General features: G+C 39.1%; 2 protein-coding genes across 2 annotated transcripts in view; one reads left to right on the plus strand and one right to left on the minus strand.

Annotated features, from left to right (window-relative positions):
- The window catches only part of GPR137C (G protein-coupled receptor 137C), a 67,041-nt gene extending 53,702 nt beyond the window's left edge, over positions 1 to 13,339 (minus strand). The window contains exon 1 of the mRNA XM_028100690.2: positions 12,920 to 13,339. Within this exon, the coding sequence (XP_027956491.1) occupies positions 12,920 to 13,339 (420 nt within the window). The remainder of the gene's footprint in view (positions 1 to 12,919) is intronic.
- A 671-nt stretch (positions 13,340 to 14,010) lies between these two features.
- The window catches only part of TXNDC16 (thioredoxin domain containing 16), a 115,614-nt gene continuing 102,545 nt past the window's right edge, over positions 14,011 to 27,079 (plus strand). Inside the window, exons 1-4 of the mRNA XM_028099704.2 lie at positions 14,011 to 14,173; positions 24,482 to 24,597; positions 25,188 to 25,494; positions 26,666 to 26,748. Of these exons, the coding sequence (XP_027955505.1) occupies positions 25,332 to 25,494; positions 26,666 to 26,748 (246 nt within the window). The 5' untranslated portion in view covers positions 14,011 to 14,173; positions 24,482 to 24,597; positions 25,188 to 25,331. The remainder of the gene's footprint in view (positions 14,174 to 24,481; positions 24,598 to 25,187; positions 25,495 to 26,665; positions 26,749 to 27,079) is intronic.

Consider the following 27,079-nt stretch of genomic DNA (forward strand, 5'->3'; position numbering starts at 1 on the left):
CAATGGCTAGGACAAGAAGTGAAACTACCTTCTTCTTGTCCTAGGGAGTAATCTTTCTTCTTCTTTTTTTTTTTTTTAAGTAATCTTCACACCCAATGTGGGGTTCAAACTCATGACCCCGAGATCAAGAGTTGTATGCTCCACCAACTAAGCCAGCCAGGTGTGGAAGTAATCTTTCAATCTTTCATTTTAAGTATAATGTTGGCTGTAGGTTTGTTGTAGATGTTCTTTATTAGATTGAGGAATTTCTCCTCTTTTGCCTAGTTTGCTACAGGTCGAGTTTTAAAAAATCATGGTTGTTGAATTTTGTCAAATTCTTTTTCTGCATCTATTGAAATGATATGATTTTCTCCTTTACACTGTCAATAAGATTTATTGCATTGACTTTTGAAATTTAAACCAATGTTGCATTCTTAGGATAAAACTTATTTTGTCAGGATATGTTATCTTTTATGTATATTTTTGGATTTGATTTGCTAAGGATTTTTGCATCTAGGTTCATGAGAGATATTTGCAGCTATTTTTTACAATTACTTTTTCTGAATTTGGTATCATTTAGTCCTCATAACAACTCTATGGGATTGGCATTATAACCCATTTATGGAGATGGGACATAGGCCCAGCTAGCTGGTAAGTTTTGAGATGCACTCTCAATCACTGTCTCTAACTTGTTAATGTTGCTTTCATGCTCTAGCATGTGGTCAAATTCTTTTTTCTTTTTTCTTTCTCTCTCTCTTTCTTTCTTTCTTTCTTTCTTTCTTTCTTTCTTTCTTTCTCTCTCTCTCTCTCTCTCTCTCTTTCTTTTTCGATCTTATCTATTTATTTGAGAGAGAGCGAATGAGCGGTGGGGAGGGGCAAAGGGAGAGAGTTGTGAATTTTTCATTTTCACTTCTGCTACTGAAAAATATAAGGAACATAAAAATTTAAGCATATAAAATATACGGGAATACAAAAAGCGATCATTCATTGAATACAACGTCCAACAACAGGGTACACTTTCTTTTTATTAACACATGGAATATTTTTAGAAATTGACCACATGTGGGGCACCTGGGTGGCTCAGTCGGTTGGCACCTGCACAAGCAGGGGAAACAGCATGCAGAGGGAGAGGGAGAAGCAGGCTTCCCACTGAGCAGGGAGCCCAATGCAGGGCTTGATCCCAGGACCCTGGGATCACAATCTGAGCCAAAGGCAAATGCCTATGTGGAAATTAAACAACACACTCTTGAACAACCATTGGGTTAAAAAAGAAACCCAAAGGGAAATTAGGCAATATCTCAAGACATATGAAAATGATGTTATCATAGCATTTTATATATGGCCTTTATTATGTTGAGGTAATTTCCTTTTATTCCTTCTTTGTTGAGAGTTTTTATCACAAAAGAATGTTAAATTTTGTCAAATGCTTTTCTGTATATCTATTGAAATGATCACATGACTTTTATCCTTTATTCTGTTAATGTGGTATAGCACATTAATTGATTTTCCTATGTTGAACCATTCTTGCATGCCAGAGACAAATCCCACTTGGTGTATGATCCTTTTAATGTGCTGTTGGATTCAATTTGCTCATATTTTCTTGAGGATTTTTGCATCTATATTTATCAGGATATTGGCCTGTAGGTTTCTTTTTTTTTTTTTTAAGATTTTATTTATTTATTTGACAGAGAGAGACACAGCAAGAGAGGGAACTACAAGCATGGGGAGTGGGAGAGGGAGAAGCAGGCTTCCCATGGAGCAGTGAGCCCGATGCGCAGCTTGATCCCAGGACCTTGGGGTCATGACCTGAGCCAAAGGCAGACGCTTAATGACTGAGCCACCCAGGCGCCCCTGTAGGTTCCTTTTCATGTGTTGTCTTTGTCTGGCTCTGGTCTCAGGGTGATGCTGGCCCCATAAAATGAGTTAGGAAGTGTTCTTTTCAATTTTTTTTTTCAAAGTGTTTGAGAAAAACTGGCATTAATTCTTCTTTAAATGTTTGGTGGAATTCTTCAGTGAAGTCATCTTAGTCTAAGCTTTGCTCTGTTGGGAGGTTTTTGATTATTGATTCATAGGTGTTTTCAGATTTTCTATTTCTTTATGATTCAGTGTTGGTAGGTTTTATGTTTCCAGAAATTTATCCATTTTGTTGGTTTATTGGTGTATAATTGTTCATAGTGGTCTTTTATGACCCTTTTTAGTTCTGTGGCATCAGTTGTAATGTCTCTTTTTTTGTTTCCAATTTTTTCTTTTTTTCTTAGTCTAGCTGAGAGTTTGTTGAAAAAATTATCTTTTTAAAAAACCAACTCTTTCATTGACTTTTTCCATTTTTTTAAATTCTCTATTTCATTTCTTTCTACTCTGATCTTTGTTATTTCCTTCCTTCTACTAACTTTGGGCTTAGTTTGTTGTTTTTTTTTCCTAGTTCCTTGAGGTGTAAGGTTAGGCTGTTTATCTGAGATCTTTTTTCTTTGTTAATGTAGGCATTTATTGCTACAGACTTCCCTTTCAGTACTACTTTTGTTCACATAATTTTTGGTATGTTGTATTTTCCTTTGTCACAGGATATTTTCTACTTTCTTTTTTTTTTAAGATTTTATTTATTTCATAGAGATAGAGAGAGGGAGAGCACAAGCAGGTGGAGTGGCAGGCAGAGGGAGAGGGAGAAGCAGGCTCCCCGCTGAGGAAGGAGCCTGACGTGGGGCTCGATCCCAGGACCCTGGGATCATGACCTGAGCCTAAGGCAGCCACTTAACTGACTGAGCCACCCAGGCACCCCTCTAATTTCCTTTTTTAATTTCTTCTTTCACCCAATGGCTGTTCAAGGGTGTGTTATTTAATTTCCACATAGCTGTGAATTTTCCAGTTTTACTTCTGCTATTAATTTGTTTCATTTCATTGTGTTCAGATAAGATGCTTGGTATGACTTCAATCTTGTTAAATTTGCTAAGACTTATTTTGTGATTTAAATTCTCATCTACCCTGTAGAAAAATCCATATGTGGTTGAGAAAAGTGTGTATTCTGCTGTTATTGGGTGAAATGTTCTGTATATGTCTGTTAGGTCCATTTGGTGTACAGTTTACTCAAGTGCTTTGTGTCCTTTTTGATCTGGATGTTCTCTCTCTTTTTAAGATTTTATTTATTTGAGAGAGAGAGAGTGAGAAAGCGTTCATAAGCGGGGGTGGGGAGGCAGAGGGGGAGGGAGAAGCAGGCTCCCCACTGATCAGGGAGCCCAACACGGGGCTCAATCCCAGAACCCTGAGATCATGAACTGAGCTGAAAGCAGACGCTTAACCAACTGAGCCATCCAGGCGCCCCACTTGCTGGATGTTCTAGCTATTATTAAAAATGTGGTATTGAAGTTTCTATTATGGTATTACTGTGTATTTCTTCCTTCAGTTCTGTCAATATTTGCTTTATATGTTAGGTACTCACGTTGGGTGCCTATATAATTGTTCTATCTTCCTGGTGGATTGACCCTTTTATCATTATAAAATGTCTTTCTTTGCCCCTTATGACAGATTTTGACTTAAGGTCTATTTTGTCTAAGTATAGCCACCACTGCTCTCTTCTGGTTACTATTTGCATGGAATATCTTCTTCTATCCCTTCACTTTCAGTTTATGTGTATCCTTAAATCTAAAGCAAGTTTTTTGTAGACAGTATATAGTTGGGTCTTTTATTTTTTTTCAATCCATTCAGCAACTCCAAGCAATTTGATTGGGGAGTTTAATCCATGTAAATTTATTTAAAGATTTATTTTATTTTAGAGAGAGTGTGTGTGTGAGTGGGGGGAGGAGCAAAGGGAAAGGGAGAGAATCTCAAGCAGACTTCCTGATGAGCATGGAGCCCAATGCAGGGCTCGGTCTCATGACCCTGAGATCATGATCTGAGCTGAAATCAAGAGTCAGATGCTTAACCGACTGTGCCACCCAGGCGCCCATAATCCATTTACATTAAAGAATTATTATTAAGGAAGGATTTACTTTTTGCATTTGTTGATATTTTTCTGTTAGTTTTCTCATTCTTTTCATCACTTGCTGTCCTTCTTTATGATTTGTTTTTGTATTGATATGCTCTGATTCCTTTTCCTTTTTCTGTTGTGTAACTTCTATAGGTTTTTATTTATTTATTTTTAAAGATTTTATTTATTTATTTGACAGAGAGAGACACAGTGAGAGAGGGAACACAAGCAGGGGGAGTGAGAGAGAGAAGCAGGCTTCCCGTGGAGCAGGGAGCCCGATGTGGGGCTCGATCCCAGAACCCTGGGATCATGACCTGAGCCGAAGGCAGACGTTTAACCGACTGAGCCACCCAGGTGCCCTGACTTCTATAGGTTTTTATATGTGCCTGTGTGTGTGTAGTTACCTTATAGTACACAAAAAATATAGTTATAAGTTTATTTTAAGCTGATAATAATTTGAGTTCAACTGTATACAAAAACTCTACACTTTAACTTCTCCCCCTTAACATTTTTTGTTGTCACAATTTGTACCTATTTATTTTGTATATCTTTTAACATTTTACTGTTATTTTAATACTCTTAACATTTATCCTGGAATTAAAATGATTTAATAATTACCATTACAATACAGTATTCTTTATTTGTCTATATATTTATCTTTACCAATGAGTTTCATACTTATGTTATTGTGTTACTTTTTAGCATCCTTTTGTTCTAACTTGGAGAATTCTCTTTGGCATCTTTTGTAAGGCAGGTGTAGTGGTGATGAACTCCTTCAGCTTTTATCTGTAAAGTCATTATTTTTCCCATTTTTGAAGGATAGTTTTGCAAAACAATATTATTCTTTGTTGGTAGTATTTTTCTTTTGGCACTTTGAATAGATGATCCCACTTTCTTCTAGCCTGCAAGATTTCTGCTGAAACATCTGCTTATAGTCCTATAGAGATTCCCCTGCATGTGACAAGTCTCTATTTTTCTGCTTTCTAAAATCATTTTGACTTTTGACAATTTGATTATAATTTGTCTTGGTGTGGATTTCTTTAGACTCCTTTTCTTGGATCTGGATGTTCATTTTTACCCCAGATTTGGAAGTCTTCAGCCATTATTTCTTTAGATAAGCTTTCTGGTCCTTTCTTCTCCAACTGGGACTCAATGCATATACTGGTCTGTTTAATGGTGTACCGTAAGTCTCTTTAGCTTTGTTCATTCTTCTTCATTCTATTTTCTTTTTGCTCTTCTGACTAAATTATTTCCAATGACTTGTCTTTGAGATCATTGATCCTTTCTTCCATTTGATCTAGTCAGATGATGAACCCCTCAAATGAATTTTTCACATCAGATTTTGTTAGTTTCAGCTCCATGATTTCCATTTTGTACTTTTAAAATATTTTCTTTTGAAATCCTCATGCTTTGTCAAAATTGTTCATGCTTTGTTCTTTTGACCTCGGTTAGCATCTTTATGACAGTTATTTTGAATTCTCTGTCAAGCAAATCATATAACGCTGTTTCATTAGGATTTCTGAATGTATCTTGCGGATTTATTTGGAACATCTTTGCGTGATTATTCATTTTTCTTGACTTTTGTATTGGTGTCTGTGCAACAAACAAAACAGTCACCTCTCCCAGTCTTCACAGACTGTCCTTATACAGAAGACGGCCCTCACTAATCAGCTTGTCCAGAGATTCTGGGGGCCTCTACCAACTCTTTTTCTCCCCAGGGAAATGTAGGAAGCTGTAGTTCTGATTCGCTTGGTCTGTGCTGAAATATGGGAGGGGAGCTATTGCTTACTAGTTCAAATTGCTGTCTCTGTTCTCCCCCTAGGTTGTTAGACTGTATTGGACCCATTAGAATTCTAACACTGGAAAGACAGTCTTTCCTGGGGAACCCCCCCAGGAAAAGTTAGGCTGCTGGATGAGTGAACAAACACCTCTCCTCTACTGAAAGAAGCTGAAAGCTAGGTGGTCTCTTCCCAGTTCTAAGGTACTGCACTGGGGTCAGGGACTGGTTTCCTTACTCATTTTGGTGATTGTGGTTTTGTTTTCACCTGGGGTGCAGAAGCCGTTCAATTAGTTTCTGGATTTCTTACAAAGGGAATTTGTCTGTGAATTGTTGCTGAATTGGCTATTTGCAGGGGGAAGGAGGGTCCATGGATTCCTACTGCACCATCTTGCTGATGTCCCTCTTAACTTCACCCTTATTGTTGATAGTTTCATTGTGGGTAGAATTTTATGTTGCTGGTTTCTTTTTCTCAGCATTCTGATGATGTTTCACTGTCTTCTGAATTCTTTAGTTGTTAATGAAATGTCAACACCCTAATTTTCTTCCTTTGTTAGTAATATCATCTCCGTGTAGTTTTTAAAAATTTTAATAGGTATTATGTTTATTTACTTTAATTACAGTACAGTTAACAGTATTAGGTTCAAGTGTACAATATAGTGGTTCAGGAATTCTATACATTACTCAGTACTCATCATGATAAATGTACTCTTAATCCCCTTCACCTAGTTCACCCATTCCCCCATGCACTTCCCCCCGGCTACCATTAGTTTGTTCTCTATAGTTAAGTCAGTTTCTTGATTTGTCTTCCTCTCTTTTTCCTTTGTTCATTTGTTTTGTTTCTTAAATTCCTTATATGAGTGAAATCATATGGTATTTGTCTTTTTCTAACTTATTTCACTTAGCATTATACCCTCAAGATCCATGCATGTTGTTGCAAATGACAAGATTTCATTTTTTTTATGAATAATATTCTATTGTATACATACACCACATTTTCTTTCTCCATTCACCTATTGATGGACACCTGGGCTATTTCCACGTCTTGGCTATTGTAAATAATGCTACAATAAACACAGGAGAGCATATATCTTTTTGAATTAGTATTTTTGTATTCTTTTGGTAAATACCCAGTGGTGGAGTTACTGGTTATGACAGTTCTATTTTTAATTTTTTTGAGGAACCTCTATACTGTTTCCTACAGTGTCTGCACCAGTTTACGTTCCCACCAACAGTGAATGAGGGTTCCTTTTTCTCCACATCTTCGCCAACACTTGTGTTTTTTATTTTAGCCATTCTACTTGTTTTAAAAATATTTTGTCTTTGTTATTTTGAAGTTTTACTCTGTGTTCATTTTCATTTAGCCTGTCCTGGATTTTGGGGGCTTACTCTGAAACTTGATGTCTTTCATAAATTTGGGCAAACTCTAAGTCATTATTCCTTTGAACAATTTCTCTGAAATTCCAGTTAGATATATATTGGACCTGCTTACTCTATTTTCATTCTCCCTTAATCCTTTGTTCATATTTTCGATTTCTTATTTTCTGGGCTATATTCTGGGTGATTTATATTCAGATCTTCACTAATTTAAGATTTTATTTGAGAGAGAGAGAGAGAGAGAGAGAGAGAGAGAGAGAGAGAGATGGCACACAAGTGGGGGGAGAAGCAGAGGGGGAGGGAGAGGGAAAGGGAGAGAATCCCAAACAGACTCTGCACTGAGCATGGAGCCTAATGCAGAGCCTGATCCCACGGCACTGAGATCATGACCTGAGCCAAAACAAAGAGTTGGATGCTCAACCCAGGTACCTCCACTAATTTCTTTTTGTTCAATCTGTTGTTTAACCATTCATTTCAGCTTTTAATTTTATTTTTAATTTAAAAATGATTTATTTCCAAATGTGCCTAGTTAACTTTTTAAAATCATATCAATACTGTTCACTTTAATTCACATAAATGAATATTTTATATTATGTATTTGATAATTCTAATATCTTTAATCTTTGTATGTAGATTCTGTAGTGAATTTTTCATTTTGAGCTCATGTCCTGTGAAATCTTACCTGTCAGGATTCTTTGTTTAAATTATACTCCTCAACAAATGATTTGCATTGGTTCCTTCCAAGTTCTTTAGGTTACTACCAAGCCTGGATACCATTAAACTACATTTTCAGGTTGGGTTTATTTATTTTTTTCCTCCAAGGTCACAGAAGTGGTGTGAATTCAGGCTTCAAACTTGTGTGAGAATAAACTTGTTATGCATTCTCAGGGAAGACTTTTCTTCCCCAATATGTGCCTCCTTCACCCAAAACGAAGGCAGAGATAGGCACAAAGACCATTATCAACCTTTGAGAACCTGCTTTTTCCTAGTCCATCCACAGAAGATATACACTTTGAGAATTCTGTGACTAAGTTGGAGGGAATGAAGTCTCTGATCAGACTTCACAAGGTATTGCCTCCAATGTCACCTTCCCAGATCCCCAACACATAAAATTTAAAATCCAGCCTTTAAGCCAGCAGGAAGCAGCTAATAACCACTCCTAACCCCAAGACAAATATCTGTGTGGTACTTTATCATTCTGCATTCACTTCTTTCTTGTGTGTGTGGTTTCTTGCCTCTGAGGAATTTCCTCACTTACTAGCTCAATCATTCATTGAAAAAGATTAAATACTCTTTACAGCATTTTAAGGTAGCTTTCTGAATCTTTGTTCAGCCAGATGGCCCGGGTTTCTTCCATAAACTAGGAGCTGAGAGTCAAATGCTGAGAATGAAGGGAGAAGAAAGTCTGCTGGCAAGAGGAAAGGTTTGAAATGGGGGAAAGTGGGAAAGCAAATGAAATAGTAAAGCACTAAATAATAACGCATTGATGGTGTCCAGGGAAGTTCATAAGGATGGATCACTTGATAAGACTTTATAGCCTTTGGCTATATGGTAGCCCTATGTGATACATATTAGCCCAATAACTGTGGACAAATCACACCCTGTTTGTATCTACCTATATCATGGGGTTTGTGAAGACAGTGTTATAAAATCCAACACTGAACTAAATCACTATTTCCAGCAAATAATAACTGATTCCTGATGTGAAACTTACTTGTTTTACAGACTTTTCTATTTAATAGAATTTGTTGAAGCCAAATTAGCAAAGACCTAATTACTATGGGTCATTTGCCATGATGTAAAAATAGTATTGCTAAGCAAAACTCGAATATATTCAAGTGGTTTCATTAGTAATACTTTACCTGCAGTAATCAAAATTAACTTTTATCTAATTAAATCATGATAATCTAAGAGAATCGTAGCATTCATACCAATAGGCAATCTTTTAGGCAGAAAATATAAAGATCCCAGAAAGTACACAAATAATTTACCTCAAATGTTCATCAAAATCAAGTTAACCCCCAAATTTTAGATGGCTAAATATTTTCTAGTTTTGGCCTTTTCACGAATGTCATTCAGGGCGCCTGGGTGGCTCAGTTGGTTAAGCAACTGCCTTCGGCTCAGGTCATGATCCTGGAGTCCCGGGATCGAGTCCCACATCAGGCTCCCTGCTCTGCGGGGAGTCTGCTTCTCCCTCTGACCCTCTTCCCTCTCGTGCTCTCTATCTCTCATTCTCTCTCTCTCAAATAAATAATAAAATAAAATCTTTAAAAAAAAAAAAGAATGTCATTCAATAATATATTCACCATTGTTCTAGTTGCTATGAGATAAAAATATAATAAATTAACTTAATCAAGGAGTTTTCATGTTAGGTGAAGAAAATGCTTTTGTGAGAAATCACAGAACATTATAATGACACTCAAGTACATGTAAGTTAAACTACACATTATTTGACATATTATCAATATTTGGAAGAATATATTCATTGTCAGGGACAATGACAGCATCCATGAATGTGAGAGTTAAGATTCTGAATTTAATTTTCCTAGCTGGCATTGTGGCATTTTGTCAGTGATTAAGTCACCATATTTATCCTGATTAAACAACTGGCATTCATGTTACACAACTGTAAGAAAAAATGTCAATATGGGCCTTGAAGATGAACTCATTGATTTTGGCATATATAATAATACTCCAAAGACAGTGTACTATCAACTCTCATCTTAAGTCCTTTTACTTGTTCCAGTGGTAGGTAGCAACAGTTTTATCAGATAATCTGTTTTAAAGATTGAAGCCTTCTCTGGTAAAAGTACAAGAGTGTAAACCTTTCTCTGGTAAAGTACCTGTTCTATTGATCATGTCAAAAAAAGCTCAGTAGGTGTTTTTAGATTAGTGTACAGTGGGTCCCCCCCTAAGTATCTGCTTCCAGGAGATTAAGTTGAAAAGTCTATTTCAGAAGGGCTACTTCTCCTTATCTCAATTCCACTCAAGTGTAGTCAACAAGAGTGATTTAGGCAGTCTTAACTTTTTGAAAACTTCATGAGTTTTAGAAGAACCACCAAAATGCATTAGAGTAGTAACGGTTGTTTTTCTAACTTTGTTTTTATTCTGCTCCATGGTTTTTTGTAACTAAGTCCTTAAAGTTAGAATATTTTTAATCATAAGAAATGTATGCAACAAATGCTTTAAAGAGGCCAAAAGCAAAATGAAATTGGTATTTAATGACAGATAGTAGAGACAGAGTGATTTGGTAATCAAGAAGTGCAACTATTCAAAACAGATATAGGGCCTTTTAGTAAAAAAAATAAAAAAATAAAAAATAAATCAAATGTCAGTTTTGTTGTTACCAGATAGATTTTCCTTACCATACTTTTATAATACCAAGAACTCACTGAAAAAGTTTCATTAATTCAGAACGATCAACGGAAAGTATACTTCCAGTTACTTGGAATTTATATAAAAATTTGAATTCAAATACTCTTTTAAATACAGACTCCTCCTGATTTTTTCTAATAATAGGGAAATGATTTCTGGTCAAGATATCTCTTTAAACAGTTGAAAATTTGTTAAGTATAGTTATTGTTTTAAAATTGTTAATTTGATTATAAAAAAACAAGCATAGATAATCTACACTTTTTAGGAGCCACTACAAAAGGAAAAAGCTTTAGTCTATGTTCTTTTCAAATGTTTTCTAGGTTTATTGAGTTTTATTGCTTTTTGAAAAATTACATCACACAAAAAAATTCATTTAACAGGAAGACTTTTAGACATTTAAATTCTTCCCCTGGAATATCAGCAATTAAAAGCATGAAAACCCAATCTAGATATCATGCAGTTTATGCTGTAGAAGCATACTTTTAGAATTTTGAGCTTAACTATAGATGCTTTTTCTCTTGTGATAGTGTTTAGCCACTTTGTGATTACCTCAAGGTGAGAGGTATGACTGGAAGAGGGCACAAGGGAATAACTTGGGGCACCAGAAATGCTGTCTATCTTAATCCGGGTGGTAACATGAGTGTACGCATACATAAAATTTCATAGCTGTATCCTTAAGATTTATGCCCTTTATGGCATTACCTTATTTCTCCAAAAAAAGTAAAAAAGAGTGTTTAGCTACTTTATAAAATGCCCACTATTTTACAGGGAATCATTAATATGATTTTATAAGTCAAAATGTATAGGGGAAAAACAAATTATCCTGATGCTCATGGCTTAAGGATTGCTAGTCACTTTCAGGTAAATTATGTCTGAAGCTAGATTTAAGCTTCAGTAATGAGAGGTCACTGGTATTCTATCAGAAATGGTGTCGGGAAGAATACAATGTATCAATTTAACTATAAAGGACCAAAGTGTTATAACAGCTTTAACAACTAGAAGAGCATCATCAAATAAGTGACATGACCATGGCATGATTATTTGGTTTATGATTGCCCATTTTTTTTTATTTTTGCTTTTCACTGTTTGGGTTTTGTCTTGTATTGCTTGGACTTCCAAAGGATGGGGAAAGAAAAGAATTCAAGTTAAATTAGTTTTGTTACTTATTTTCAACTGTTGTTTTTAATGTGGTAAAAGCTGAAGTTATGACTGTAATTTTAAAATTATGCATTCTACTTTCCATCTATTATGGGAGAAGAGTAGATTTACGGAGAAAATATAAACAATCTGCCTCAAATGTTTTTTTTACCTTTGCTCAGAATTATGTTAATTCTCATCACCTCCAAAAGCCTTTGAGAGGATTAGCTGCATAGACCAATATTGTTCTATATTAGTCAGTATTAAGCATATGATGTCACCTTGTTTCCTCCCCTCCTCAAGCTTTTTTTTGGGGGGGGGATGGGGAAGGGAGAGTTTTGGGGCAATTCTCAAAAATCTGTGGCTTAAATACCACTAGCTGACACACTTGATTGACAACCTTACACTCTCAAACCTGTTTGAAATGGGTCAAATACCTAGGCGCTGCAGAACAATGCAATCCAACCAGCAATTCCCCATAAAAGAGAAAGGGGGTGTGATTAGGTTCCAGCTATTAAGCAAGTTATTGCAAAAACAGTTTAGTGGTTTGTTTCTGCAATAGTCACAGGTTAAGCTAGTATTTTCTATCTTAATTAGCTCCAAAAAAAAAAAAAAACCCAAAACAAAACAAACCACTAGGCTGTAAGAGGTAGGATAAATAGCTAAAGCTTGGAGCAAGTGGGGCAAACATTAAGAGCTTTATGGAGGTCTTTATACTGACCCTCGGCTTTGGTTATTGATCATTAACCCTGCTGGGGAACTATCGAACGGAATTTGTGTGAGGCTTATTGAGCCACAGGAAAGAAGATGCAGGAGGGAATATAAGCTTCTAATAAAAGAAACGCAGCAACAATAGCAGAGGAACAGCTCTGCCTGGTGACGTAATGGCTGGCAGCAGTCCAGCTTCAGCAGAGCTGCTGCTACCTCAGCATCCAACCTCTCTCAACACAGTCCAGCTTCGGCAGAGCTACCGGGGCTCCTACTTCTTGCGATGCCACTTTGTTGGTGCCACCAACACCTTACCTTGGAGGGCCAAAACACCGAACAAAGGGTGGTCCTGTTGTAAGTTGTCAGAACCCACACTCTCACTCACTCAACCCCGCCAGTCTCTCAGGAACCGAGTCTATCCGCCGCTTAAGTTTAGGGCGAGCACACTGGCGCACACTCCAGGCGTGCCTCAGTTTCCCCAAGCTGCTCTCGGGTCCGCCTCGAACTGGCCGGTCCCCCCTCCCCCCCGCCCAGTCCTCAGCCCGAGTTGATCGCGGCAGCCCCGCTCGCCCGCCCGGCCCCGCATGCCGGTCCTCCCGCCTTACCTCCGCCAGGTAGAGGTTGAGGAGACAGAGCGTGGAGAACTGGAGACAGGAGGGGAAGCAGTAGAGCAGCCAGTGGGGGAAGAAGTGCAGGTGAGCGGGCGGCCGGAGCAGGGGCAGGGAGCCGCTGAGCGAAAAGGCGGCGGAGAAGAGGGTGGTCCTGAGCGCTGCCCACAGGAGACAGAGGAAGAGGCAGAGGCTCTGGTAACTCAGCCGCCGCTCCCGGTACAAGAGCAGCCGCCACAGCTGCAGGTAGGCAAAGGCGAAGAGCGCGGCGTAGAGCAGGGCGTGCAGGATGCTCAGCGCCAACTGCACCGAGCCCGGCACCGCGGCGCCTGAGGCGGCAGCGACGGCGCCTCCGCCTCCGCCTCCGGGCGTCGAGGGCTCGCGGCCGGCCGCCGGACCCGGCACGGACACCCTCATGAGGGGGCTGGGGGGCCGGTAAGAGAGCGCGGGAACGAAGGGGCCGGACTCGGAGCCGCCGTCGAGGGGGAGAAAGATTTCCCCCTTACCCCCCACCCACCCCAACCTCCAACCCCAGGAAGCGCCGTGACAGGACCCGGAGCCCCGCGCAGAGCAGCCGCGGCTCCCCGGACCCCGCCTCCTCTCCCCGCCTCCCCCCCTCCCCCCCGGGGGTCTCGGCTCCTCCTGCTGCGGCTCGGCTCGGTAGCTGCAAAAAACAACTCTCGGCTGGAGACAATCAGCTGAGAAACCCGAGCATTTGAGGCGCTCGCTCCGCACCGTGGACTCGCGCCGATTGGCCTAGGCGGGCACGCCCCCTGCGCGCCGCGCTCGGAAGGCCACGGGCCACAGAACCCGTCGTTCGAAGGCTCCAAGATCTGATTGGCCATCCCCATTCCTCACTTTCTCCCTCCCCTTCACTCCCCACCCACACTGCCGATTGGCCCAGCAACTGCACTGCCCGCTCGCGCCGGCGGGAGGACTCGGTGGTCGCCTGTCACCTGGGGCGGCTCTCGCCCCGCCTCCTGCGCTTTCCATTGGTTGGAGAGGCCGCACGTAGGGAGCACGAGGAGAGGGAGGAGTCTTGGGGTTGTTTTTTGCTCTGCAGGACGACCCCAGCGTGCGGTGGTGGCCGCAGTCGCTGAGGGCGGGGTTGCTGCGCCCTAGTAGATAGCGCCGCGGTTCGCCGCTGCCAGCCTGCCCTGCCTTCTGCCTCTTCTTCACGTGGGGGGAATTGTCGGCCGCGGGAACCGCCTGGGTTCCTCCGGGTAGGTCCTGCCCGCAGGTCTCGGGCAGGTAGGTGACAGCGCGGGTCCTTCGGTGGAGGGGCTGTGGTTTCTGCCTGCCGGGATGGGGATTCAGCCTGGCGGCCGTCCCCTAATAAGGGCTGCGCAACTGAGTTCTGGAGTTTGGCTTTAAAGGGCCCTCACCTGCATCCTTTTGAGGGGCGTTTTGCTTTCGTGAGCCCTTTGTGCGGGAGAGGGGATGGAATGAGGGGGTGAACTGAAGCTTTAAGCAAAACTCTTCCTCGGGAAATGTCTCTTAGAGGAGTGATATTAGGATGGGATGGATGTCCACAGGAGATGTGAATAGGGGGAATGTGGGTCTTTGAAACTTAGAATTTGGAAGGATGCTCTGGGCATAAGTTTAGGGAAAAAGGCAGAAACAGAACTATAAGTCTGATGAATGTCTAGGGAGAAAGAAGTAGAATAGTTTGTACTCCTTAAATTCCGTATGTATTTCTTCAAGCCTTAGTCCTGTGTTTGGTGGATGGTGGCGCTCTTCCTGAGGCTCAGAAACAAATGCTATATTATGTTATTGCTGTAAATAAGCGAGGGATAGATCTTCCAGCATATATTGGACTGACGACATTTGCTCCCCCTTTTTTTTTTCTTTTTAGCGTTTGGTAATAAAATGAGCGAAGTAATGCAAACTGATGAGAAAACAATTTGTGTTCTCCTTAGAGTGAGTGGCACATCACAAATTCAGTATCCTTTTGAAAGACACTGCTACATTTACTGGTGCAATCAAGACTCAGCCTTTGGTAACTCACCATCCTTTGTCCTAATGCTTTGTGTTAAGAGTTCTGCTACCTTCTTTCCTAGCTAAGTGATCCACAGGGAACGTTAAAGTCTATTTTGTACTCCAGATTCTGGAACAGTGGTTCACCCAGGCACCAGATACTCATGTGTTTTGGATTCTTTATAGGTATATTGACAAACTGTGATGTTTAGGCCTGGCACAGTTAGGGGGATCTCTCAGATGAAACATTCAGCTGAGCAGGGTGTACAGTGCAGCCTAGAGCAGAGTACAGCTTGTTGAAAGAAGTTAATAGGTCTGAGTTAAGCAGTTATGTGCTTAAGCTTGTAAATTTTTTTAAAGGGAAATTATTATTCTTTTTTAAAAGATCTTATTTATTTGAGAGAGAGCAGTCACGAGCGCAAGGGAGAGGAAGGAGTAGACTTCCTGGTGAGCGGGGAACCTGATGTGGGACTCTGTCCCAGGACCTTGGGATCAGGACCTGAGCCTAAGGCAGATGCTTAATTGAGCCACCCAGGGGCCCTTTAAGCTTGTAAATTAAGCATGAACTCAGAGTTCTGTGATTTTAGGCACTCATAAAATGAGGGGAACCTCCTGTTCCCTGACATGCCTATTTTGTGTCTTCCATAATGATGAGGTACATGTTTCAGTTCACGAATAGACTTTCACCATGAACTGGTTTTTCTTTTTCTCTTATATTCTCTACTCAAAGTTAATGGTAAACAACATCTGGATAGTACCCATACTAATTTTAGGTCTTTACTTGTGAAATTTCTTATTTCAGAGCAAGTCCAGATGGCTGTCTCTTTTCCTCTTCCTGTTTTGGGGGTACATGAGGGGTGCAGATAGAGGATTTTGCCCCAACTGCCTTGAAGGAGCTTTGAAGTAGAGATATGTTGACTCCTTTTATTGCTTCCATTGGAGTCTTAAATGAAACTTTGATGATATCTAACCAACATTTTATTTGAAGCTGGTTCAGTGAGCAGGTTTTTTCCAGTAGCAACATTAAACTATAAGCTAATTTTTGCCAGAATGTTCTTACAAGAAGTTGGTAAGCATTATATGCCCCATTTGTTGCAAAATATGAAATGTGTCTTTTCTCTGAGAGTGATGCCCCCAGAACTTGGTATAATTTAATGTTTACAATTGTTAATTTCCTCTTTTTCTTGAGAGGGAAAACTTTTAGTTTTATGGTTAATCATAAGGGAAATTTAATCTTATAAAGGGAACCAAACCAAGGTCTTCTAGAAAAGCTTGCTGCTTGATATTCTAAAATTTGAAATGTGTCCAAATGCACAGTGGTTGAATATTGTTGTTCTAGGAGGGTACATTACTCCAGCACAATGGTCTTTCAAACATTTAAAAGCAGAACTATTTGCCGAGTATTATTATAAACAGGACCCAATCCCAAAATGGGATTGTTCTAACTGTAGAGAGTCACCAGCTGCTCCAGCTGTGGAACAAATGAAGGCAGATCCTTCCCTCTCCCCTCACTAGCAGGAAGATGAATGTTTTTTCTGTTGAAATTCTTTCTCCACATTGCCCTCTGGGGACTCTCAGTATTTTGGTGCTGAGCAAAATTTTGTTGCCTTTGTTTTTTTTTTTTTTTAAGTTGGCTCCACGCCGAGCGTGGAGCCCAATACAGGGCCAAACCCACGACCCTGACATCAAGACCTGAGCTGAGATCAAGAGTTGAGACTTAACCAACTGAGCCACCCAGGTGCCCCCAAATTTTGTTGCTTTTTATTTAGTGTTTTGTTTGCAAGCTTTAACCCTTTTTGTACTACTGCCTTATCGTTCCAACTCACAGTGTTTGTCACCTTCTTGTATTTGTCCTTAGTTAAATGTCACGTATTTTTTCCAACTTTTTTTTTTTAAAGTAGTTTCCACACCCAGCATGGAGCCTAATGTGGGGCTTAAACTCATGACCCTGAGATCAAGACCTGAGCTGAGATCAAGAGTTGGATGCTTAACCGACTGAGCCACCCAGGTGCCCCTATCAACTTTTAAATGACCTGTGCAGGCATACTTGTTTAGGGTTTAGGGGTGAAGCAAAAGTTACATCTTGCCTACCGCCTCTGATTAGTGCTGACAGGAGCATCTATAGAATTGAGGGCCCCCTCCAGGCTCAAAGGGTATGAGTCTGCATGTAGTTGGGAGATGTATGTGTGTAGTATTGGCAAACATTTGCCTATGACTTCCTTCTTTTGGTATTGGCACCCTGTTGTGGTTACAGTCAGTAGCATTTGAAAGAGTCTTCTTCACTTTTAGAATTGTCCTACAGTTGAAATTGGGTCAATTGTGAATTCTTTGATATTTAGTGCTTTGAAAATCCAGTATAAAGGGGCGCCTGGGTGGCTCAGTCGTTAAGCATCTCCCTTTGGCTCAGGTCATAATTCCAGAGTCCCGGAATCGCACCCCACATTCGGATTCCCTGCTCTGTGGGAAGCCTGCTTCTCCCTCTCCCACTCCCCCTGCTTGTGTTCCCTTTCTCGCTGTTTCTCTCTCTGTCAAATAAATAAGTAAAAGATTAAAAAAAAAAATCCCGTATATGTATTTATGTTCAAGTCATTCTCCTCTTAGCTGTCATTAAAACCAATAAGTCTAGACTGGGTTATACTGTAATAACAACCCCCAAACTTAAGAGATTTAACACAACAATGTTTGTTTAATTTATGTTCACTCTGGGTTAGCTGGGAGCTTTGCCCCATTTTGTCCTCTTTCTGAGACTTGGTTTAACAGAGAAGGCCTCATTTTGAGTGTTATCATTCATCATAGCAGAAGAAAAATGTGTCACGGGTCATGAAAATATATTGACTGTGAAAAACTCCGGGAAGTTACGTATGTCACTGCACAATTAATTGGCCAGATCAAGTCATGGCTATACCTAATTCAAGGAAGTGGGGACATATAATTTTAACATGTGTAGAGAACTAGAAACATTTGAACAGTGTCCACCCTTTTTCTGAACAGGTATTCTCCTTCTTACATGTAGTTCATCCTTGGCCCTTCCCAGTGGATATAACCCCCAAATCCCATCCAGTCACTGTTTCAAGCTCAAAGTCCAGGATCTCTGAGTAATGCCCAGTAGTGCTAATCTCTTATCAGTCTGGACATTATAAGTTATCTGTTTCCTACCCCCAGTTGAATACATAGGGTAGTGTCGGGACAAATATGTATAATAAGTGTTCCCTTTTGGGGAGGGGAAGAATGGAAGACACACACCAGACTCAAGACTGTAGGAACTCTGAAATCTCACTGGGCAGATATTGCTAGGGCTCTTGTTCTGTTCACTGGATTCTCCAGGTCAGTGCTTTTCAAACTGTCTGTCATGAATGACCAGGGTTTTTTTTTTTTTAATTCTTAATGATTCAAAATCTCAATTTAAATTTTTGTTAACTACAATAAAAATGAATTATAACAAAAATGGAATGAAAACACTTTTCAGATGTCAAGCCCAATTTTAAAATTTTTAGATTCAACAGACAGAAAAATATTGTGTAAAATGGGCTATAACAGCTTTTTGACATTTACACTCAATGTCTGTGTTTATCTCATTATTATAGACCAGTAACAAACAGTTCATATTCTGGCACATGCCCTAGGGCATAGTTCTCCATGGTCCTTGGCTTTACTCTGCCGGAGGTCCTTCCATTTTTATTATCCTTGGCTACATCTGAAGTTGGCTTTGGAGAATATGGCCTCTTCCCGTGGCTGAGCAGTTTTGTCATCTTGCTTCCTGATAATAGAAGGGTGGGTGCTAAAGGACTGTTTAAGTTTTAAACCGCTAGTCTCTTGGATGGCGGTGGTTCTTTTTTTTTTTTTAAGATTTTATTTATTCATTTGAGATACAGAGAGAGAGAGAGAGAGAGAGAGAGAGAGAAAGCATGAGCAGGGAGAGAGGCAGAGGGAGAGGGAGAAGCAGGCTCCCTGCTGAACCAGGAGCCCGATGTGGGGCTTGATCCCAGGACCCTGGAATCATGACCTGAGCCGAAGGCAGACGCTCAACCGTCTGAGCCACCGAGACGCCCCGATGGCAGTGGTTCTTTGAATACCTCGTTAAACATAACCAACAGCAGCTATCGCTCAGTGCTCATCTTCTGTCTACAAGCCTCTTCTGTTAGGGCCATAAATACATTCATTAGCCACACAGGTCTGGGTACCTGCTCATTATAAATTCATTAGGTGTGTGTCACCTCCAAATTATTGTAGTGACCGTTTTGTCAAATGTTTCGTCACTCCTTAATGTGGATTGCCAAGCTCCAGTCTCTGATGAAAGTTTCCCTGATTAGGCCCTGAATAGTCCTTGCTCCTTGGCCTCTGACCCAGTGTTTGGGGTTCTTGTTAAGGTAGCACCTTGTTCTAGTGTGTATACCAATGAAGATAAACTAGATTATGCTGCCATAATACCCCTCAAATCTCAGTGGCTTATGACAATAAGGTTTATTTCCCCCCGTGTCACATTCTCATTGCATATCAGTGAGGGTTCTCCGTGTTGTGCTCATTCTGGGACTCATGCTGAGGAGGAGCCACCAACTGAGCATTTTTGATGACTGCGAGAGAAGAAAGTAAGTCCTGCCCTACCACAGACTAGGTGTTAAACTGTTGCCTGAACAAGATAAGACACTTTTGCTTACATTTTATTGGCTAGAGTAAGTCACCCGGTGGCCACACCAATTCACTAGAGGTGGGAAATGCAGGAAGTTAAGTGTAATCCAACCTTCTACAGGAGAACTGGAACTATTTACCCCATATCAATGAACAACTACACCAAAGTACCAAGGTTACATTTCTCCCAAGGTACTCATCTCTTTGTTGACATTTAGATTTTGTGTGTGTGTGTGTTTTAAGATTTTTATTTATTTTTGCAAGGGGAGGGATGGGGGTGTGGGAGAAGCAGACTCCCCGCTGAGCAGGGAGCCCAATGCAGGACTCGAGCCCAATGTGGGACTTGATCCCAGGACCGTGAGATCATGACCTGAGCCGAAGGTAGATGGATGCTTAACCAACTCAGCCACCCGGGCACCCAATATTTAGATTTTGAATCATTAAGTATCGTTTTCATTCTGTTTTCTACTTACTGGAGAAAAAGAGTCACCGAGTACCTTCTGTATCTTTGTTTTTACTCTGTTCTCACTGGTATTCTCATTCCCCTGCCCTTTCCCATTCATACTTCCCTTCTCTTTGGCTTAAAGACATTTTTATATGGAGAACATGTCTCTGGGCAAATGTATTTTATTTTCCATGCATGTGAAATGAACATTCTTCTTTGGCCCCACAGGGATAGGTTGGATTAATGTGCATAGAAGCTATGGAAAATTTGATTACATACAAGTAATTTTAATTTTTAATTTTCATTTGTATTAGTTTTTTAGATTTAAAAAAATTTTTATTATTTGAGAGAGAGAATGAGAGAGAGAGAGAGCACGAGACGGGGGAGGGTGAGAGGGAGAAGCAGATTTCCTGCTGAGCAGGGAGCCCGATGCGGGACTCAATCCTGGCATTCCAGGATCATGACGCAAGTGGAAGGCAGTTGCTTAACCAACTTAGCCACCAGGCGCCCCCATTTGTATTATTTTAATTCCAGTGTAATCAACATACAGTGTTGTGTTAGTTTCAGGTATACAATATAGCAATTCAATTTCATATATTACTCAGTGCTCATCAAAAGAAGTACACTTTTTTTTTTGAGAATTATTTATTTATTTTAAAGAGAGAGATGGGTGCGCACGTGAGCTTGGGGAAGGGCAGAGGGAGAGGGAGAGGAAGAAGCCTTAAGCAGATTACCTGTTTAGCATGGAGCCTGTGGCAAGGCTAGATACCAGGACCCTTAGATCTCAACCTGAAACAAAACTAAGAGTTGAACGCTCAACTGACTGATCCACCCAGGTGCCCCAAGAAAAGTGTACTTTTAATCCCCTTTACCTGTTTTACCCATCACCCTCAACCCACCTCCCCTCTGGTAACCCTCTGTTCTCTATAGTTAAGAGTCTGTTTTTTGGTTGTGTCTCTCTCTCTTTTTAATTTGTTCATTTGTTTTGTTTAATTTCCACATTTGAGTGAAACCATATGGTATTTGTCTTTCTCTTATTTCACTTAGCATTATACCTTCTAGATCCATCCATGTTGCATACGACAGGATTTCATTCTTTTTTTATGGCTGAATAATCTATTGTATATATACTACATCTTTATCCTTTTATCTAATCATGGACACTTAGGCTGCTTCCATAGTTTGGCTATTGCAAGTAATGCTGCAATAAACATAAATGTATGTAAATCCTTTTGAATTAATGTTTTTGTATCCTTTGGGTAAATACCCAGTAGTGCAATTACTGGATCATAGGGTAGTTACATTTATAATTTTGGGGAACTTCCATACTGTTTTCCACAGTGGCTGTACCAGTTTTCACTCCTGCCAACAGTGCATGAAGTTTCCTTTTTCTCCACATCCTCACCAACGCTTTGTTTCTTGAGCTTTTGATTTTAGCCATTCTGATAGGCACAAGGTGGTATCTCATTGTGGTTTTGATTTGCATTTTCCTGATGATGAGTGATGTTGAGCATATTTTCATGTGTCTGTCGGCCATCTGTATGTCATCTTTGGAGAAATGTTTGTTCTTCTGCCCATTTTTAAATTGGATTACTTGTTTTTTTTGTTGTTGTTGATTTGTATAAGTTCTTTATATGTTTTGGATACTAACACTTCTTTGGATACGTCATTTGCAGATACCTTCTCCCATTCAGTAGATTGTCTTTTAGTTTTTTGGTTGTTTCCTTTGTTGTGCAGAGCTTTTTGTTTTGACGTAGTCCAAATAAAATGACTTTAACTTTTAAAATCAAAATGAAAAGGTACACTATTTAAAGAGTCAGGTGGTTCTACGCAAGACTCCAAAAGTCTCCTTGGTATCTTCCTCCTCCAATTTCTTATTCCTTAGAGGCAATTATTTAAATTGCTCCCTGTTTTTTTTGGCATTGATTTTCCTATTTCTAATAAACTTGGCTTTTGGTGTTGTGAAAGCGAAGATTTAGCTCTCTTTTATTCTTCTTCTCACCCTGACTTTGTGTTTCCTTAATTTCTGTCTCCCCATCCTCTGAACTGTGGTTGTCTTGAATTTGGTTAAATCATTATTCAGTGTTTATTTTATTATAACCATGTAAACTATTTCTGGCTGACCTGTGCAATATTCTCTGCTTTAAGTAATTCCTTAAATAATCAAATTTATCAAAGATGGAACAAACTGCAAAGGTTATAGTTACTAATGAGTTCCTGTCCCTGAAAGTATGTATGTGAGAATAATCACCAGGACCTCTAATTGACCAAATGCATAGTACTTCCACATCTATAATTTCATTTGTCCAATGAGATAGGTGTGGGAAAAGTATTCTAGCACTGAATGTGCAGTTAGACCTTTTTCTGCTATGAAATTCATTCTATGGGAAAAGAATCATATGTTAACCCTGCTGTCCAATTTAGTGTTAAAATAACTGAATTGTAACCACAAGCCCAGGAAAAAATATATTTATACTTGAATTGTTCAAATGTACTTTTATTTAAAAGCTTTATCTTTTCATTGTGTTTTAGTTATTTCATATAGTAACAGATATCATACAGTTATTTCCTTAGCCTCAGGATGCATGCATTTCCCACCCCCCCAATAAAGAAAATATTGAATGACCTATTTTAAACCATTCCCATTAATATAAGTGGCTTTAAAATACACTGGTTTAAAATGGCTATAATGTGGGGCACCTGGGTGGCTCAGATGGTTGGGCATCTGCCTTCGGCCCAGGTCATGATCCCAGGGTCCTGGGATCAAGCCCCACGTCCGGCTCCTGGCTCGGCAGGGAGCCTGCTTCTCGCTCTCACTCTGCCTCTCTCCGTGCTCATGCTCTCTCTCTCTCTGTATCTCTGTGTCTTGAATGAATAAATAAAATCTTAAAAAAAAAAGTGGCTATAATGTGTAATCAGTGTTAATATCAAGGATACCCCTAAATTATATCATTAAAAATACCACTCACAGTCCTCACTGATTCTACTTGAGTTTTTGAACTCTTGGTTCATTATTAAATATCAGTGGCAGATTTGTTCACTGATATAAATTAGCTCTAATGAAAATAATGTGAAGAAGTAATTGATGAGTAATTAGCTCCTTTTTTTTTTTTAGGAATACCTGCTTTAAAAATTTTTTTTAAATTTAAATTCAATTAATTAACATAATGTATTATTTGTTTCAGGGGTACAGGTCTGTGATTCGTTAATCTTATATAATACACAGTGCTCATTACAACACATACCCTCCCCAATGTCCATCACCCAGTTACCCCACTCCACCACCCCCTCCCCTTCAGCAACCCTCAATTTGTTTCCTAAGATTAAGAGTCTCTCATGGTTTGTCTCCCTCTCTGGTTTTCTCTTGTTTCATTTTTTTTCTCTCTTCCCCCATGATCTGCAGCCATCAAAAAAAATGATATCTTGCCATATGCAACAACATGGATGGAACTAGAGGGTATTATGCTAAGTGAAATAAGTCAATCAGAGAAAGACAATTACCATATGATCTCACTGATATGTGGAATTTAAGAAACAAGGCATAGGATCATAGGAATACCTGCTTTTTTTTTTTTAAGATTTTATTTATTCACTTGACACAGGGAGAGAGAGAGAGAGCACAAGCAGGAGGAGGAGCAGACAGAAGGAGAGGGAGAAAATAGGCTTCCCGTGGAATAGGGAGCCCGACGTGGGGCTCGATCCCAGGACCCTAAGATCATGACCTGAGCCAAAGGCAGTCGCTTAACCAACTGAGCCATCCAGGTGCCCCAGGAATACCTGCTTCTTAAGGAGAGAAATTATAGGCTTACTGATAAAATTGAAAGAGCAAAGTAGGGCTGCTTGGGTGGCTCAGCTGGTTAAGCATCTGCCTTTGGCTCAGGTCATGATCCTAGAGTCCTGGCTCCTTGCTCAGCAGGGAGCCTGCTTCTCCCTCTGCGGCACCTTCCCCTGCTTGTGCATGCTCCCTCTCTCTCTCTGACAAATAAATAAGTAAAATCTTAAAAAAAGAGCGAAGTCGGGTGCCTGGGTGGCTCATTTGGTTAAGCGACTGCCTTTGGCACAGGTCATGATCCTGGAGTCCCGGGATCGAGTTCCAGGATCGACTCCTGAATCGGGCTCCCTGCTCAGCAGGGAGTCTGCTTCTCCCTCTAACCCTCCCCCGTCTCATGTTCTATCTCATTCTCTCTCTCAAATAAATAAATAAAATATTTATAAAAAAAAAAGCAAAGTAAATATCCAATTTAGTGTAATTGTCCCTAAATTTTTCATTCTTTTATCATTTTATTCTTTACTGAGAAAGTCTACCCCTCTTCTTATGAGTAATTTTTAGCTATTTTTTTTCTGTCTCTTGTTTTGAGGTAGTGATCCTTTGTTTGAAAGGTAAGGGTTCTATTTGAAATTTAAAAAAAATTAAAATTCTCACCTATGCTTGTGGGTATATCTTTACCTTCTAGAAGTATGATATATTTATGTTACACTAATTTTCCCAAACTATCTTTTTTTAAACTTAGGTAGTATAGATCATCAGTAGAAAAACTTCCTGAAAGAAGAAATTGTTCGAGAGAAATTTGAAGGCAGCAAAATAGAAGACAGAGAATTGACAACAGATGCAGAGGATAGTGTGGAAGTAAGTACAGCTGGAAAGGAGATGAGAGGAGGAGATCTAAAACAAATCTGAGGTCAGAAGATAGAGCTGAATTAAAATATGGGTTGAAAAAGATGCTTGAATTTCTAAACTGTATAAATAAGTCTAAGTCATGTATTAAAAGTATATTTAGAAGGAATGTTCTTTAAATAGTTTTAATTGCTATCTTCTAGGGAATTTAAAGTAAAAAGAATGTAGACATAGTAGATTTTGGATGTCTCACTCCCATTTAATGGTATTAAAACTGAGTATTGATTGTAAATCTGTTATAGGTAGAGAAAGATAAAATGCCCAATTTAAAACAAGGATTAAATAATGTTTGAGAATTAATTTTAGAACCCTTAAAAATGACAATTAGCTTAACATACTCTAGTAAATACCTATTAAACTTAAAATATTTCATGTTGCTTTCTCTAGGTATCTTTTATATCTTTTGCAAGTATCAAAAATCAATAGTATTATTAAATCAGTGTCATTTTATGTCATCCCTCTCAAATATTTACTAGAGGGAAATAGGAAAGTACTGGCAAAATCAAATATATAAGTAATGCCTTATATTATTCTTTTTGCAGATTTTACTTCATTCATTTGTTTAACAAATTTATTCAGCAAAACTTTGTTGAACACCTGTTCTTGCTAGGTATTATCCTAGGCAACAGAACCACAGCACTGAACAAAACAGACAAAAATCTCCTGCCCATGTACAACTACAGCTGATGATGTCTTCCAGTTTCAATATATTTAGAGTTGGCATCTCTTTTGTCATGATGTGCATTTTTTATAAGTCAGCAGTAGACTCTCTATCAGAACTGAGTCCTCAGAAATATTTCAGTACATTGCAACCAGGAAAAGCCTCCTTAGCTTATTTTTGTCAAGCTGGTAAGTATTTTTTATATTCTACATGATTTTTGTGATGTTTCTATTGCTATTTAATCAATATTCTCAATAAATTCTCAGGAATTTATTGTCAGGACTAGTATTATGTGCTATAAAGCTGCTATTAAAATATGTCTGCCTGAGTTTAAATCCTGATTGTGCCACTGTATGATTTTGATCAAGTCACTTAGCCTCTCTGTGTTTTTGTTGTCATCCATAATGAGGAAATAATAATTGCTTTGTAAATTTGTTGTGAGGATTAAATGAATTTACTCATGTGACTAGTCCATAGCAAATACTAGGTAAGAATTAGTGAATAACATCTGAATTTCATCTAGTCATCTCTGAAAGTATACTTTTTGGTATTTTTAGTGAACAAATATTTTTAAAGTGTTTTAAAACTTTAAATGAAGTATTAGTAGTTCTTTTGTTTAATACTCTGCTTTAGCTGTACCATTAATTACACTGATTAACCAATTGAACGTAACTAAGAATTGTAATGGTCTCATTAAGTCTTTATCCCTTAAAAAAAACTATTCTTGGAATTAGTAAGTGAAATGAATCCATATTTCTGTTGGCTCTCTTATAATTGTCATTTGAAAATGGTATTTTAAAATCATTTTGAGGGGTGCCTGGGTGGCTCAGTCAGTTAAGTGTTGGACTCTTGATTTCAGCTCCGGTTATGATCTCAGGGTTGTGAGATCGAGCCTCACGATGGGCTCCGTGCTGGGTGTGCTTGAGATTCTCTTCCTCTCCTGCTGCCTCTCCCCTCACTTGCATGCATGTTCTCTCTCTCTCTCATAAAAAAAAGCTTTAAAATCATTTTGAAAGTTTTGTGCATGCATCTATGTGTGTTGTGTATGTGGTATTAAACTTGGAAAAATAATGCCAAATGTTAGCTTTAAATGAAACATTCTATTCTTGTTTTAGAAAACTTTAAATATACTTACAAAGTTAAAATATATCATAAAAACATTAGAAATAAGAATATTGAGGCAATAGGAAATAAGGGTGTAAAAATATATAACTAGGTATGTTTATTTGTTGTTTTATATACTTGTGGGGCAAATGAATCTATTTCTTCTTCAGTTTGCAGCTTTGGGCTTTAATTTTAAAAATTCATCTTTCCTAAGGAGCAAGCCATAAAACATTCATAAAACATTTCTTATTTTAGATTCTCCAAGAACCTCTGTATTTCTTGAAGAACTGAATGAGGCTGTTAAACCTCTCCAGGACTATGGAATTTCAGTTGCAAAGGTAGAAAGACATTTTTTGTTACTAAATTATTAGTGACAAACACTTTACAATTGTATGACTTAAGGCTGAGTATCTAAATATACTTATGTTTCACACCTTTTCCAGATTGGAAAAATAATTTTTTTCTACCTTTTTTTTATACGAAAAAACAGAAGCACAGAAAGTTCCAGATTATTGTGTAAATTAGTACATGAAGAAAAAAAGCTGTTCAAAATTCTTTAGCTTAGAACTTAATTTATTTTGCAAACTGTTTTATTGAGGCTATAGTTCAGTTTTCAGTCCTATAGTTAAGCTTTGTTGTTTTGCCTGACAAATATATTAATAGATCTCC

Source organism: Eumetopias jubatus, unplaced genomic scaffold (assembly GCF_037043125.1).
Source record: "Eumetopias jubatus isolate StellerSeaLion01/CBP00866 unplaced genomic scaffold, mEumJub1_p1.0 scaffold_7, whole genome shotgun sequence".
NCBI classification, from domain to species: Eukaryota; Metazoa; Chordata; class Mammalia; order Carnivora; family Otariidae; genus Eumetopias; species Eumetopias jubatus.